This window comes from Trematomus bernacchii, unplaced genomic scaffold (genome assembly GCF_902827165.1).
Source record: "Trematomus bernacchii unplaced genomic scaffold, fTreBer1.1, whole genome shotgun sequence".
Lineage (NCBI taxonomy): Eukaryota > Metazoa > Chordata > Actinopteri > Perciformes > Nototheniidae > Trematomus > Trematomus bernacchii.
Window position 1 is genome coordinate 153,905 of NW_022987771.1, and position 13,303 is coordinate 167,207.

The 13,303-nt window shown below is 38.9% G+C and overlaps 1 protein-coding gene across 1 annotated transcript; it reads left to right on the plus strand.

Moving 5' to 3' along the window:
- The first annotated feature begins 2,185 nt into the window (after positions 1–2,185).
- Positions 2,186–9,249, plus strand: LOC117496773 (up-regulator of cell proliferation-like). The gene is given in 4 exon segments (XM_034148526.1): positions 2,186–2,192; positions 3,396–5,809; positions 5,842–6,649; positions 6,652–9,249. Coding segments are annotated over 4 exon segments (4,410 nt in total). The 3' UTR covers positions 7,833–9,249.
- The last annotated feature ends 4,054 nt before the right edge of the window (positions 9,250–13,303 follow it).

Here is a 13,303-nt window from a genome sequence, read left to right on the forward strand (position 1 = left end):
GGAGAGAGAGAGGGCGATCAAGAGGAGAGAGAGAGGGCGATCAAGAGAAGAGAGAGAGGGCGAGCAAGAGAAGAGAGAGAGAGGGCGATCAAGAGAAGAGAGAGTAATATAACCTCCTAATGTAATGTATTACTCCTATGAAAATGTTCAAAAAGTGCTCAAACTTAACATGTGTGCTAACAGTCCAGCCGTGAAGACATCTACGGGACAGTTTTGAGATTTCTTCAAATGCCGTTGCCATGGCAACACAATGCTCACCATGAAACACGGTTTTCTCATAACTTCAGTGAAAATGATCGAAATGGCCCAAAACTTCACAGGTTTGGTAACGATGCAGCCATCAACACATCTAAGCGTATTATGGGGTGTCATCAAATGCCATTGCCATGGCGACAGATCATTCACCAAAGTTAGTTCAAAAGTTTGCAGTTCAAATATTCTGCTGCTTTCCCAAGCCTTTTTACTTTCTTTTCTCATCTTAATACAAATTCATTCACTACTACTTACATCTGATATTTAACTCCTTCAGCCTATTTTCAGCTGCAGAAACCATTCAACTATTACATTATTCAGCTATTTCATTACATCAAGGCTATACATGTTTTTTTAAACCTTTTCTTTTAAATATTAAGCTTTTTCTGCATTTTTGGAGCTAAAAGCAGCTACCATTCAGCTAATAACATATTCAGCTTTTTCAGCTAAATTCAGCCACAAATGTTCACAGTTTACAGCATTCGCACGCATTTTCTGCAGGAAATGCATTTTCTAGTTCTCTCCATTCTTCCTTCTGCCAACGGTGTCGCAGTTTCTCGTCTCTCCCGTTTGTGTGCTTAGTGCGTACGCATGGGTTAGAGTTTGCGTGGAGGACAGCACATTTTCCAATCAAGTTAGTATTTTATAAATCGCAAACATTGCGTAGAAACTGGCGTACGCCATTTTTTGAGCGTATATCCCTTTATAAATGAGGCCCCAGGTCAGCAGGTCCAGTCAGGAACCTCTGGACGAACCGGAGCCTGAAAGCAGCCCCTCTGCTTGCCAGGTGAACCAGGCCATGTCCCCCCTCTTCCTTTGGCAGGAAGAGGCATTTTTTATTTAGGCATTCTGCACAAAACAAATTGTAATGGGAATCTTTAATAAAAGTTAACAAAACAAAAAAGGAGCCGGATACAAAAGGTTCAGCCTTTGAAAACTACATTCTAATTGTGAATGTTAATTTTCCTTATTCTGAGACTGGCACCAGAGAGATAACTGAGCTTACTGGTCTTTCCAGCATGTTTGTTTCTGTCATAAAAATAATCAGACCTCTTGATCTGGGTGGTGTCTCCAGAACTTTTGCCATTAACCAGGATCAATGAAGTGCTTTTGAGTTTATGATCAATACATGTATGTCCAGGTATATGGTTTCTTTGAATGCAATTCCATTCTGGTCTTTCTTGCAAAGTCGTAGATCCATCTGCTCCAGAACTCCGTTATGCATTTCACTTGCTGCCAACAGTGTTTTGGCTCTGAATATTGCAGATGGATTTAACCTGGTGGTAACATTGGTTTGACCTTGAGCTGGAGCAAGTGGTCGAGAGATAGAGGTTCAAAGTCATTTGGAACATTTGGCACTGTAGTTATGTGTGTCGGCTGTTGATAATTTGTACACGCACATAACTGTTGAAGGGCTTTCATCATCAAGTGTTGTCAAGTTGGCCAAAGTCATTGACTCTGACATACATGTATGGTGGTAGCTCTGGCGTAACTCTGTCTTTTGGAAATCTGACATGTTTTGCTCTTTTGCATTTCTTTGCGTGCACCTGCACTTTCTGTTGCAAAACTAATTTCTTTAAAACCATCAGTGCATGTCTTTTGATGAAATCAACCAAAACTAGAAACATTGAATTTTTCATTTTGTTTGAATCTATGAATTTGCGGTTCTACACTTTTCCCTGAGTTTAAAGGAAGGTATCAATATTTTCTATTGAGTTATAATATCCTTAAAGAAAAATAGTATAATTGAGCAGTGCTTTTCTATCTTCACTGTTAATGGCATTCCAATTTGACCTTTCTCCAAACAAGCTGCTGCAAAAGAGTTCATTTCCATAGTTCTCTTCGAGCAATCTCTTGGCTTTCTCGTCCTTTTTAGAATTCATTTATTGAAACCTTCTCACCAAGTCTTTAGCTTGGACAAACATCTCAATAAATGGAAGGTACTCTAATTTATATTCTTTAAAGATGGGTATTTCTCTGGATGGATGTAATGTTAAGCGTTGCTCCTTTGTCAGCATTTCAGTCATTTTGATTTGGTGCTGCATTACTTAAATTGAGTCACTCTTTCTTTGCTATTTGTCTGACTTGGCTGGAGTTTGGCTTTATGTTTTTTTTCTTGTTCCTCTTCATTATGAACATCAGCATTTTCATGTGGTTGACCAGTACAGTATTGCTCCACCACAGCAAATATATTATCATCCTCCACCATACTCCAGGGCTTCCATGGTTGTTATTGTATCAGTTTGAAGCTCAAGCTTTTCCATTAGCGCTCTAAGATTTGTTTTTATTGCTTCAAGGTTAGCTTCTTGTTTTTCAAGCGAATGTATCTGTTGTAAAGCAGCAGTGCATAGAGCAACTTTCTCAGCAACAGCCTTTCTTCATGTTAATGAAGCTGTCATAGATATATTACTGCCAGTATAGCACATATGAGACTTACTGCTAATCTGGCTCACACATTTTCTGTATGCGTACTTATCAGAATCAAAATCAGAATTCCTTTATTAGTCTTAGGAAATGTACAGTGTTACAGCAAAGGTGGCATAGCAGGTAAAAAAGACAACCAATACATGGCAAAAAAATATTATATTATATATATATATATTAATGTATTGAGACCTTATAACAATTAAATGCTGGGACATTTATAAAAAAATGTGCTTTTACATAAAATGACTATTGCACAGTAACATTGCAAACAAGTGTCTATTTTTTCCTTTTCAAGTGGATGTTTCCTTAAACCATGCATAATATATATCTTGGATATGATTGATCATGACGGACATGAACGATAGTTTCTTTCAATGTTCACCTATCACTGCCAATGTCAAACAGTGTATTGCATTTTTTTAAACCTGCTGTAATTTGATGCAAATGATGTCTCAATCCCTTCTTTCAAATCCTTTCACTGACAATTCCATTGCAATCTGCCAATTAGATTTGTATATCTCTTAATTTGATTCTAGTGTGATTGAAGGATCTGGATCCATCGATTAGACCAGCTGTTTAATAATTGACTGCCCATCATAGTTGTAGTTTAATAAACTATAGGAAAGGAAAAATGTTATAATAAATGTTGATCCATGCTTATGAATTGTTTAATAATCAATTAAGGCTTTTATATGTATTGTTTTTATTTTCTACAGAGAAGCAGCAAGAGAAGTTTTTGGAGGAACTGGGGTTGGATCACCACTACAGAGAGAAGCTGTCCCTAAGCACACTTCTGAGGATTGACCAGAAGACCTTTACAGATGAACCTGCCAAATGTAATCCAGATCTTCCATGGTATTTTCTGAAGAAACTAATGATGGTTAATGTGACAGCTAGGAATGTGAAATATACACCTGCACACGAGTCCAACTGTGAGGATCACACAGATGGTCTTGATGACCTAGACGAAAAAACACATTCAGGTGAAACACTGAATCCCCTTGACATAATCACTGCTCTCTTCCTGTGCTCTGATGGTTTTGTACAGCAGGAAATGGCCCTCAAAATGTCCATGTGTCAGTTTTCCGTGCCTCTGTTGCTTCCCAACTGTGACACAAAGCAGTGCACACTCATGCTTTGGGCCATGAGAGACATTGTTAAAAAGTACAGACCTCGGTCCCTTGTAGAATCCAAGGGATTTATTGAAGAGAGAATTGTTGTCTCTAAACTTCCAATGATATCTTTTGTGAGACTGGGTGAGTGCTCTTTGTCCAAGTCAGAGATCCTCAATAAGCTTCTGAGCAATTCTCAGCAGAACCATGACACCTTTGTTCACCGTAACATGGAGGGTGGTGACAGTCCAAGGAGAATATCCAATGGATTGGTTGAAATGACTTGGTACCTCCCTTGTGGGAACAAAAACCTGGACGTCTTCAGCGAGCCAGTTGCTGTAGCTAACCTTCGTGGGGACATTGCTTCATTTGAAACACAATTTTCTTTCTTGTGTCAGACATCTGCAGCAGTTTTTGTCTTCTTTGATGCTTTGGAAGCTGAGTGTGAGCTGCTAACCAACCAACAACACAAGGCACAGATCTTCTTGGTGGGCAACCGTCAAAGCAAAGATTTCAAATTAGATGCTGTAAAAAAGGTAGCAACCAAGTTGAGCTTAACCAAGAGCAACATCCTTTTGAAAGATAAGCACATAAATGATGCAAACTTTGTCAAAGATTTGCGGGAAAAAGTCAGCAATGCATTTGAAAACACAAAGGTGAAGAGGGGAATTGAGAAGATGTCTGACATTGCCCATGAACACGGAATCTCTGTTGATGAAGACTCTCCAGACTGCCAGAATGCGAAGAAAAACTCAGATGCCATCACTGCAGAAATTCAAGACCTTCTTGAATACAAAGAAGCTCAGCTTCCTTTGCAAGGACAAATATGGAAAGACCTCACTTGCTTAGAGAAGGAAGAATTCCGGCTTCGGAAAGTTGGGTCTGAAAAAAATATAGAAAAGTACAAAAGTGATCTTCGGCTACAGAAAAAAGAACTTCGGAAAAAACAGAACTCTCAGGACATGTCAAAGGCAATGACATGTTTCATCAATGCAATATCAAGCCCAGGGATAGAGAGGTGCTATTTCCTGAAATGGATGCGAATGAACCTCGATAACGTGTCTCGGGAAAAACTCTTTGACCTCAGGGAGCAGTACAAAGAAAAATGCAAAAACCCTGAGAACAAAGAGGATATCAAGGAGATTGAGAAACAACTTTCCAACAGCTCATTAGGGACTGAACACTTCTTCCGTGAAATGGGCCAGATCTATGAAGCTTCCCTATTGCTTCCTGAAACAGACCCAGCACGTCAACAACTGCAGCATCTCCCCAAGCTATGTGCAGAATTAATGCTTGCTGGATTTCCACTTGAGCTTGTAGATGGAGAAGCATCCAACATACCTCTCAGATGGGTGAGTGATGTTCTCTCTCAGCTCAATGACTTGGTGTCTCCTAAGAACAAGATCCTGGTAGTCACAGTTCTTGGAGTTCAGAGCACAGGAAAGTCCACTCTCCTCAACACCATGTTTGGAGTGCAGTTTGCAGTCAGCAGTGGTCGATGCACTCGAGGTGCCTTTATGTTGCTGATTCAAATCAATGAAGATGTCAGAAAAGACCTCAACTGTGACTTCATAGTGATCATTGACACTGAGGGCTTAAAGTCACCAGAACTCGCACAACTGGACAATAGCCACGAGCACGACAATGAGCTTGCAACACTTGTTGTGGGGCTGAGTGATATCACCATCATCAATGTTGCAATGGAGAATTCAACAGAAATGAAGGACATCCTACAGATAGTTGTACACACTTTCCTCAGGTTGACAGAGGTGGGAAAAAAGCCCAAATGTCAGTTTGTTCACCAGAATGTGTCCGATGTTTCAGGCCATGACAAGAGCCTGAGAGACAGGAAACTGCTCCTGAAGCAGTTAAACGAGATGACCCAGGCAGCAGCCAAAATGGAAAAGAAAGAAATGTACTCGAGCTTCACTGATGTGATGGAGTACAGTCCAGACACTGGAAACTGGTACATTCCTGGACTCTGGAATGGAAACCCACCGATGGCACCAGTCAATGCAGGCTACAATTCAAAAAATAAATGTACACATGGGTTACACAAGCTGAAAAAAGAATCTCCAACTTCGGTACACCTGCTGATAAATCGAACAAATCTGACATGAGAGAACTTCTCATGCTATTGAGAAGCGAAGCTTTGATAGAGCTGTCTGAATGGGAGACAAAGCTTCTTGGAAATCTGGAACAGTACTTCAAGGAAAAAGAGAGTCATGTCTATCTTGTTGAAGGATACAGACAGGAGTTTAAAAACAGTGCAATGAGCCTTCAAGGAGAAATGGAAAGGTCTGTGTTTAATCAACTCACAGCAGCAGCTGACATCAGAAAGGGGATGACAGAACTTGATAGAATCAAGGAGAACCACACAAAGGAATTAGAGGGCAAAGTTTGTGCATTGATTGAAGAATGTAGGAAGAAAAACATCAAGATGAAAGAGGAAGAGCTGGACAAAGAATTTGACAAGATGTGGACTCAAACAGTGACTCACCTATCCTGTTCAGAATTGAAGGTTGAGGACATTTTCACCAGTGTGTCTCACTGCCTGAGAACACATCTAAGACAAAAGGGAAGTCAAGCGAGTTATTTGTTGAGTAACAAAACCCTGGAAGAGTGTGGACGGTTGCCTTTTAAATATACAGCTGAAGGAATTAAGCGATTTATAGACCTAGTCAGTGCTCAAAGTCACACAAAGGCTGTACAACAAACAGCTGACAGCATCATTACAGTTTGCTCAGAGATGATGACTGACAAAATGCAAAGAAAGAGTCATTACCATGATACCTACATAAAGGAGATTCTAAAGATGATTGATGAGAAGCTGCAAAACAATCAGGAAGTTGACATCACTTTGAAGTCTCTCTGAAACTGCACATCTGTGGAGACGCAGCCAGAAGGTTTCAGAAAATGCATGAAGATTTCATCCATGAGAATGATCCCTACAGATGTCTGAACGAAAACAAAGAAACGTTTCGTTCTGATTTTAAAGATGTGTTCCCTCATGTAGTCCAGTGCCAGAAGAAAGCAGAAGAATTCACAGACCGATGCTTGAAGCCTGCAGTCGAAGACTTTGTCAACCGTTCCCTGGGTCCTGATATCATTGGTGAAATGAAGACAAGTGAGCAGTTCAGCACAAGAATGTCCTTCCAGTATTCAGTTTTACTGGATCTGCTCTCAGAGGATGACTTTAAAAAGTACCTGAGCTTTATTTGCTCCTATGAGAAATATGTAAAGAATTGGATACTCAACAAAATAGTGGAACGCTTCTCAAATGGGTCTACGATGTTCGAGGAACAACATCTCCAGTCATGTGTCTACAGCATAAATACTGCTATCCAGAAAGCTCAAACAGAAAAGAGTCTCAACTTGAAGTCATTTGTTGACGTTGTCTGTCAGGAGCTTGGTGACAAACTGGTCATTTCCCAGGATGCTCTTGGTAAATTCATGATCCTGAACAATGCCAATCAGGAACAGTTTGCTCACAGGCTCACGGAGTGTGTGAAGGAGATGGCACAAGCTCTTAGAGAGAAGTTTAAGGAAACAAACATCAAAACTAAACTACAGAACCTTCTGGTGAAACCTCAGAACGAGCTTTTCAACACACTGATTGGATGTGGTGAACAGTGTCCGTTCTGCCAAGCGCCCTGTGATGCAGGAGGAAGAGCCCACAAGGAGCACTTCACTTTACTTCATCGTCCAAATGGTCTGGTTCAATACAGATCGGAAGAGACACAAAAACTTGTGATTGACTTATGTTCTTTCTCTGTGAACAGTGACAAGCGTTTTCGCTGCAGTGCTTCAAAGGGTGAATGGCATCCTTACAAGTCTTACAGAGACATTTATCCGGACTGGAAAATCCCACCAGATGCAAGCCTCCAGGCATCAGACTACTGGAAATATGTAATGGCAAAGTTCAATGATGAGTTTGCAGCAGCATACGATGCAAAGCCTGCTGATATTCCTCCAGGTTGGAAAGAAATCACAAAGGAGGAAGCAGAGGCAAGCCTCAAAGAGGCATTTTCTATCAAATGAGAAACTACAAGCTTTGTGCTCACAGAGGGTCACGTCCTCCTCATTACAGTCATCATCCTCTCATGGATATTTAGATTACACTTGATTCATATGAAGAGAAGCACACAGAGTAACATGCTGTTTGTGAGAAGGCAAGGTTGACCATATATTTTCCCCACAACAACTTACAAGGAACTTGTAAATGTTTCAGTTTGATTAAATCAGACTTTGTGTCCTACTTCTTTGGTTGTTATTGTCGTATCAATTAATCAAATCCGATTTGATTAAGTGTTTTTATTTCCTTAAAGTAACTGATGCAAAAATATTTGCTTTTATGTTTTTCTGTGTTTTTGTCATAAACACATTAACAATTTCAATGTTTTAAAATATCATTCAGTCTTCATGTCAACATGAAGATTGGACAATGTCTTTATTTTTATTTCAAATAAGTATCTGGCTCTTATTATTAACATTTTTATTGACACATTTAGAATTGTTGTCTTTTCATTTCTGAGCTGCATCAAAAGCCACACATTTACATTTTTAAATCAGTTAATGAATCATTGTGTTTTAGTGGTGGTACAGTCAACATGTAAACATGACAGAAAGTCTGCTGTAATCAAGTTAAGTTTGATATGTGACCGTTTCCCAGAGAGGTAGAATATATTCTTATTTAGTTTCTGTGAATACATATAAACATCAGTTACAAATATTTACATATTCAATGTTTAAAATATCATTCAATCTAAATGTCAACATGTAGATCATACATGTATTTTCTTCTTACCTTATTGAGTGCTATTCCAATACGTATATAACTCCAAATATTTACATTTTTATGTTCGTGTTATTATATTGACTCAAAATGTATTATGTTACTTTTCGTTTTGGGCTGCATCAAATGCCACATTTTAACATGTTTAAATCAGTAAAAGGATAATTTAGTTCATATTCAGCATGTCAACATGACAACAAGTTTGAATCAAGTTAAGGATGATATGTGATTGTTTTCCAGAAGGTTATAATCTATTAGATTTTGTTGTTGAAAGATATTTCAGTCTAAATGTCAACATGTAGGTTATCCTTCAGGTTGTTTTTCTTTCCTATTCGAGTATGATATGTCATTTCCTTAGCTCAAAATCTGTTACGACTTTATTTTTTATCAACTTAGTATCTGATATCACATATTTACATTTATTAACACTTAAAAGATCATTCAATGTAAAAGTGCTATTGTCAACAAGTAAACATGACAACGTTTGTTTTAATCAAGTTCAGCATCATATGATCTTTCTTTTACTCAGAGATTATAATCTTTTGTTTCTGTGAAGTATCTGATTCTTTATATTTACGTAATAAAAAATATAATTCATTCTTTATATTGTTAACATGTATACTGACCACTGTTTACTATTTCAATAAAGAGACCAAATCTGCAGACTGGCTGTGAATGTCTTTAATGTTTCCCAGATCAGAATCACAGCATAGTGTATAATAACTTCTAAAGGAAACAGAAATATCATCACCTCATTTATTTATATAGTTTTACGTAATATACTTTTTTGTAATAATCATCTTTTTTTTAATTCTATAATTTAACATTTTTCTTCATCTCAAGTCTTAGGCTTCTGAATTCAACAAATAATGTAAAAACAAGACAACAGGGGCAACTCCGCAATGGATTGTGTGTGTGTGTGTGTGTGTGTGTGTGTGTGTGTGTGTGTGTGTGTGTGTGTGTGTGTGTGTGTGTGTGTGTGTGTGTGTGTGTGTGTCACTGTCTTTACTGTGTGCGATATGAAGTCACTTTGGTGTGTTTGGCTGACTGCAGTTTGTTGAGGCTAGGTGTGTCCACATACATCCAGTCGGATGCACCGTTAATCACAGGTTCAGACTCTGAAAGTGAGAGAAATTCAGATTAACTTCAAGTTGAATTTCAACTGTTAAAGGTGGGGTATGTAATTTTGGAGAAACCAGCCCGAGTGCGCTAGAATTTGAAAGTACACAACCGGAAAAAATCTGCCACTCCTCCAACACACACGAACGCGCACATGACCAATGAGGGCACGAGATACGTTTGTGCACAGATGGAAGGCTGACAGGCAGGTAGGGCATCCAGTTATTTTGGCCGGCTCAGATGATTGGTCGTGCTTTTTACAGTACTACGGCTTCCACAGATTAATTTCTTTATGTATTTATTGTCAAAGCATTTAATATATTCATTGCTATCGGGATGTTAAGAGCATTCCATGGAATATAACGAAAAGTGTCTCTGAAATCAATTACATACCGTTTAACAATAAACTAAAAGTAAAGAATGTTTTTAAGGATGAGTGTACATGTTTTGCTTTCCAGTGTTTTTGTGTTGATTTGTCCATAACTGTATATTTTGCTAATTAAAAACACAAATGATTACATTTGGATAAAGAAAGGATAGATGGAAACAGAACAAGGGGAAGTCTGTCCATGTCATTCATTATCTTTATCTTCAGGTCAGCGGAGTTGACAATAATAAATAAATGACTGACCTTTATTTAATCCTGAGCATTTTTTTTAACTGTTAAAGATAAATTCAGCCAGTTATATTATTTTTCAAGAAATCAATCACATGGTCTTACTGAAAACTGTCCTTTACCTATTCACTCTGAACATGGACTCCAGCAGACTACTGACATCTAGCGGACATGAATTGCAACAACACCTACTTTAAACTCAGGATTTCTCTTTCTAATTGTTATCTTTAAAACATAAAGACATGGAACCGTAAACATTTCCTAATTCGACCTGAAAATTAAAGACAATTGTTAATTTACTGTTAATTTAAAACACAACCGTAGCCTCAAGACATGCAAAGTGAATTACAGTTTTTCTCGACACACTAAAATTATACATAAAGCACAATTATTTTAACTGACACTCAAAGAGCAAAACATCGGCCAGTTTCCTAAACTCTAAACACGTTTTCAGCTTTTCACACAATTTGCAAATCAACATGGCACTTTTTGCAAACCACTGCACACGTTTCTCCACGTAAGACACAGGAATCTGACATAAAGTCACGTCTTAGCACATACATAACACTGATATCCAAAATGCCTCACACATGGACCAATGATCAAGAAACACGTTCCACCTGACCAAACACCTGATTGCATAATTGTTGGCTCATCCATCAGGATGTTAGCACTATAAAAAGACCACAGGTGAGTACTTTCTTACAGCAACAATGGAAGCGAACATGAGGTGCGTTCACACCGGAGTACTTTGGTGTACTTTTCCCACAATAGTTAATCAGAACTACGATATATTTGCGTTCACACCAAAAAGCCCCAGGAACTAAAGTAGCTCAACTTAGTTCGCGAGACTCGCTTTTCAGTCCCTGCTACAGAGCAGGGTCTATTGTGGGAGAAAGTAGTTCGTACGTCTGATTGGCTGTGCGGAATGCAAACCACGCCCGTTTGACTCAGAATTTTTTGTTGTAAGCGGCCATTGTATTTCCTCGCTTCGCAGCACACACGAAGAGATTCCTTTTGTGAAAGCAGTTATTATAGCAACACTAAATAAATCAATTGGAGTGGTGGAGTGATGAGGATGAGGATGTGTCTGCGCTTCTGGCGATTGACTCGGAGGACGCGAAGCGCCACATTCAGAAGCTTCTACTGAATGCAGTTTCTGTGGCTCTGCAAAGTTAGCAGACCTGGCAAAGTCATGTCGGGACGACTACCAAGGTAAAATAAAATACATGCACTGCACTGTTTTAATCTGCACAATACTGGTCTTAGATGTACTTTTATTTGCTCAGTAGATCGAGCTAGCCATGGTAGAACTTGCTAACGTTAGGTCCAAGCTGGCTAATAACATCTAGCTAGCTAGCTATTCTCATCCATGCCCGCTATGAACACGTTTTGACTTGTGAATAAGTGTGCAATGTTCTGTAATTTGCTTCACTAACTCATGGCACTAATCGTGTGTTTCAGGCGAGGTGTTTCTCTCAGGATTAGAAACTAGTTTTCCCCTCCGGGATAAAACGATAATATAACGTTAGCAATTAGCATGCTAGCTGGACATAATGCTACCTCTGTGGCTAATGCATAGAGGTAAACAATAGATTGTAGTTGCTATAATTTCAAGTAATTTGCAACATTCATTCTACATGTTAATGGTAAAAGCTTAAACAGTTGATTACCTGCATGCCACAAAGACTGATGTTCTAATATTTTTGCACATTTAAGTAGAAATGTAATTGAAATTCTATTTACTGCCTAAACATTGTTCCTTGTATTATCCTAAATAGTTTGACCTTGTTTCCTCAGAAGGCTTCTCAGACTACATGGAGGATCCCTCAGAGAAACACAGTTTCCACGTTCAGTTCCCCCCCGCTGAGAGTAGGCAGCTCCACACCCTCAGGACTACCATCCTGACCGCTGCTGCCATACTGCAGCAAACAGGAGGGAACAGAGGTGAAAACACACTTTATACATTTAGATATGTGGAGCACAAAGAAAAGCATTGCTAAAAAACATTTAGCAGCTAAACTGTGGATAACAAGTAAACCACATTGGTTTGTTATTCAATATTCAAAAGCTTTTTGAATCATTACATGTCACTTGTTAGACGCTTTATCCAAAGCTTACATACTCAATACTGTGGGCAATCCCCACAGGAGCACTTTGGGGTGAAGTGTCTCAGGGACACAACGACATGCTGACTGCAGTGGGGTTTGAACCTGTGCTTCCCTGATCCGAACACCAATGCACTTATCCACTGCGCCACACACCTCCATCCTTTACTCAAGTAGAAGTACAGATACTCGTGTTTGAAATACTCTGGTAAAACTTCTTAAGTAAAAGTAAAGAGGGCTTTGAAATGTACTTAAGTAAAAAGTACCCATAACTACCAGCTGTTTTAAAGAGTACCTGACCTCCCTTTATATTAATAGAACAATAATGTCATTGTTAGCTAATGAATGTTTCCATGCTGAACAACGGCAACATGACAACGTTTTCTTCTTCTTTAGAGAAGACCAGGAAATGATGGATACACGGATTGTATTCAAATCAATAGGCACGCAATGACTCTAAATAATAATGATCACGCCACCAAACACACATTCAAACTAAAGTAACCAGCCTGTTTGGAAAATGTAAGAAGTAGAAAGTACAGGTATTTGTGTTCAAAATGTAAGAAGTAGAAAGTACAGGTATTTGTGTTCAAAATGTAAGAAGTAGAAAGTACAGGTATTTGTGTTCAAAATGTAAGAAGTAGAAGTAAAAAGTGATCAGAAAAATAAGTAGTGGAATGTACTTAAGTACAGTAACGAGGTATTTGTACTCCGCTACTTCCTACCTCTGACCAACGTGTATCTCTATATTCAGAGCACCCAGTATAAGACGGTGGAGCGGGTGGTGCAGACTCTGAAGAACCTGTGCTGTGCTCTGGACGAGACGGAGACCCAGGCCATCACTGAGGCCGTCAAAAGGCTGAAACACTCCGTC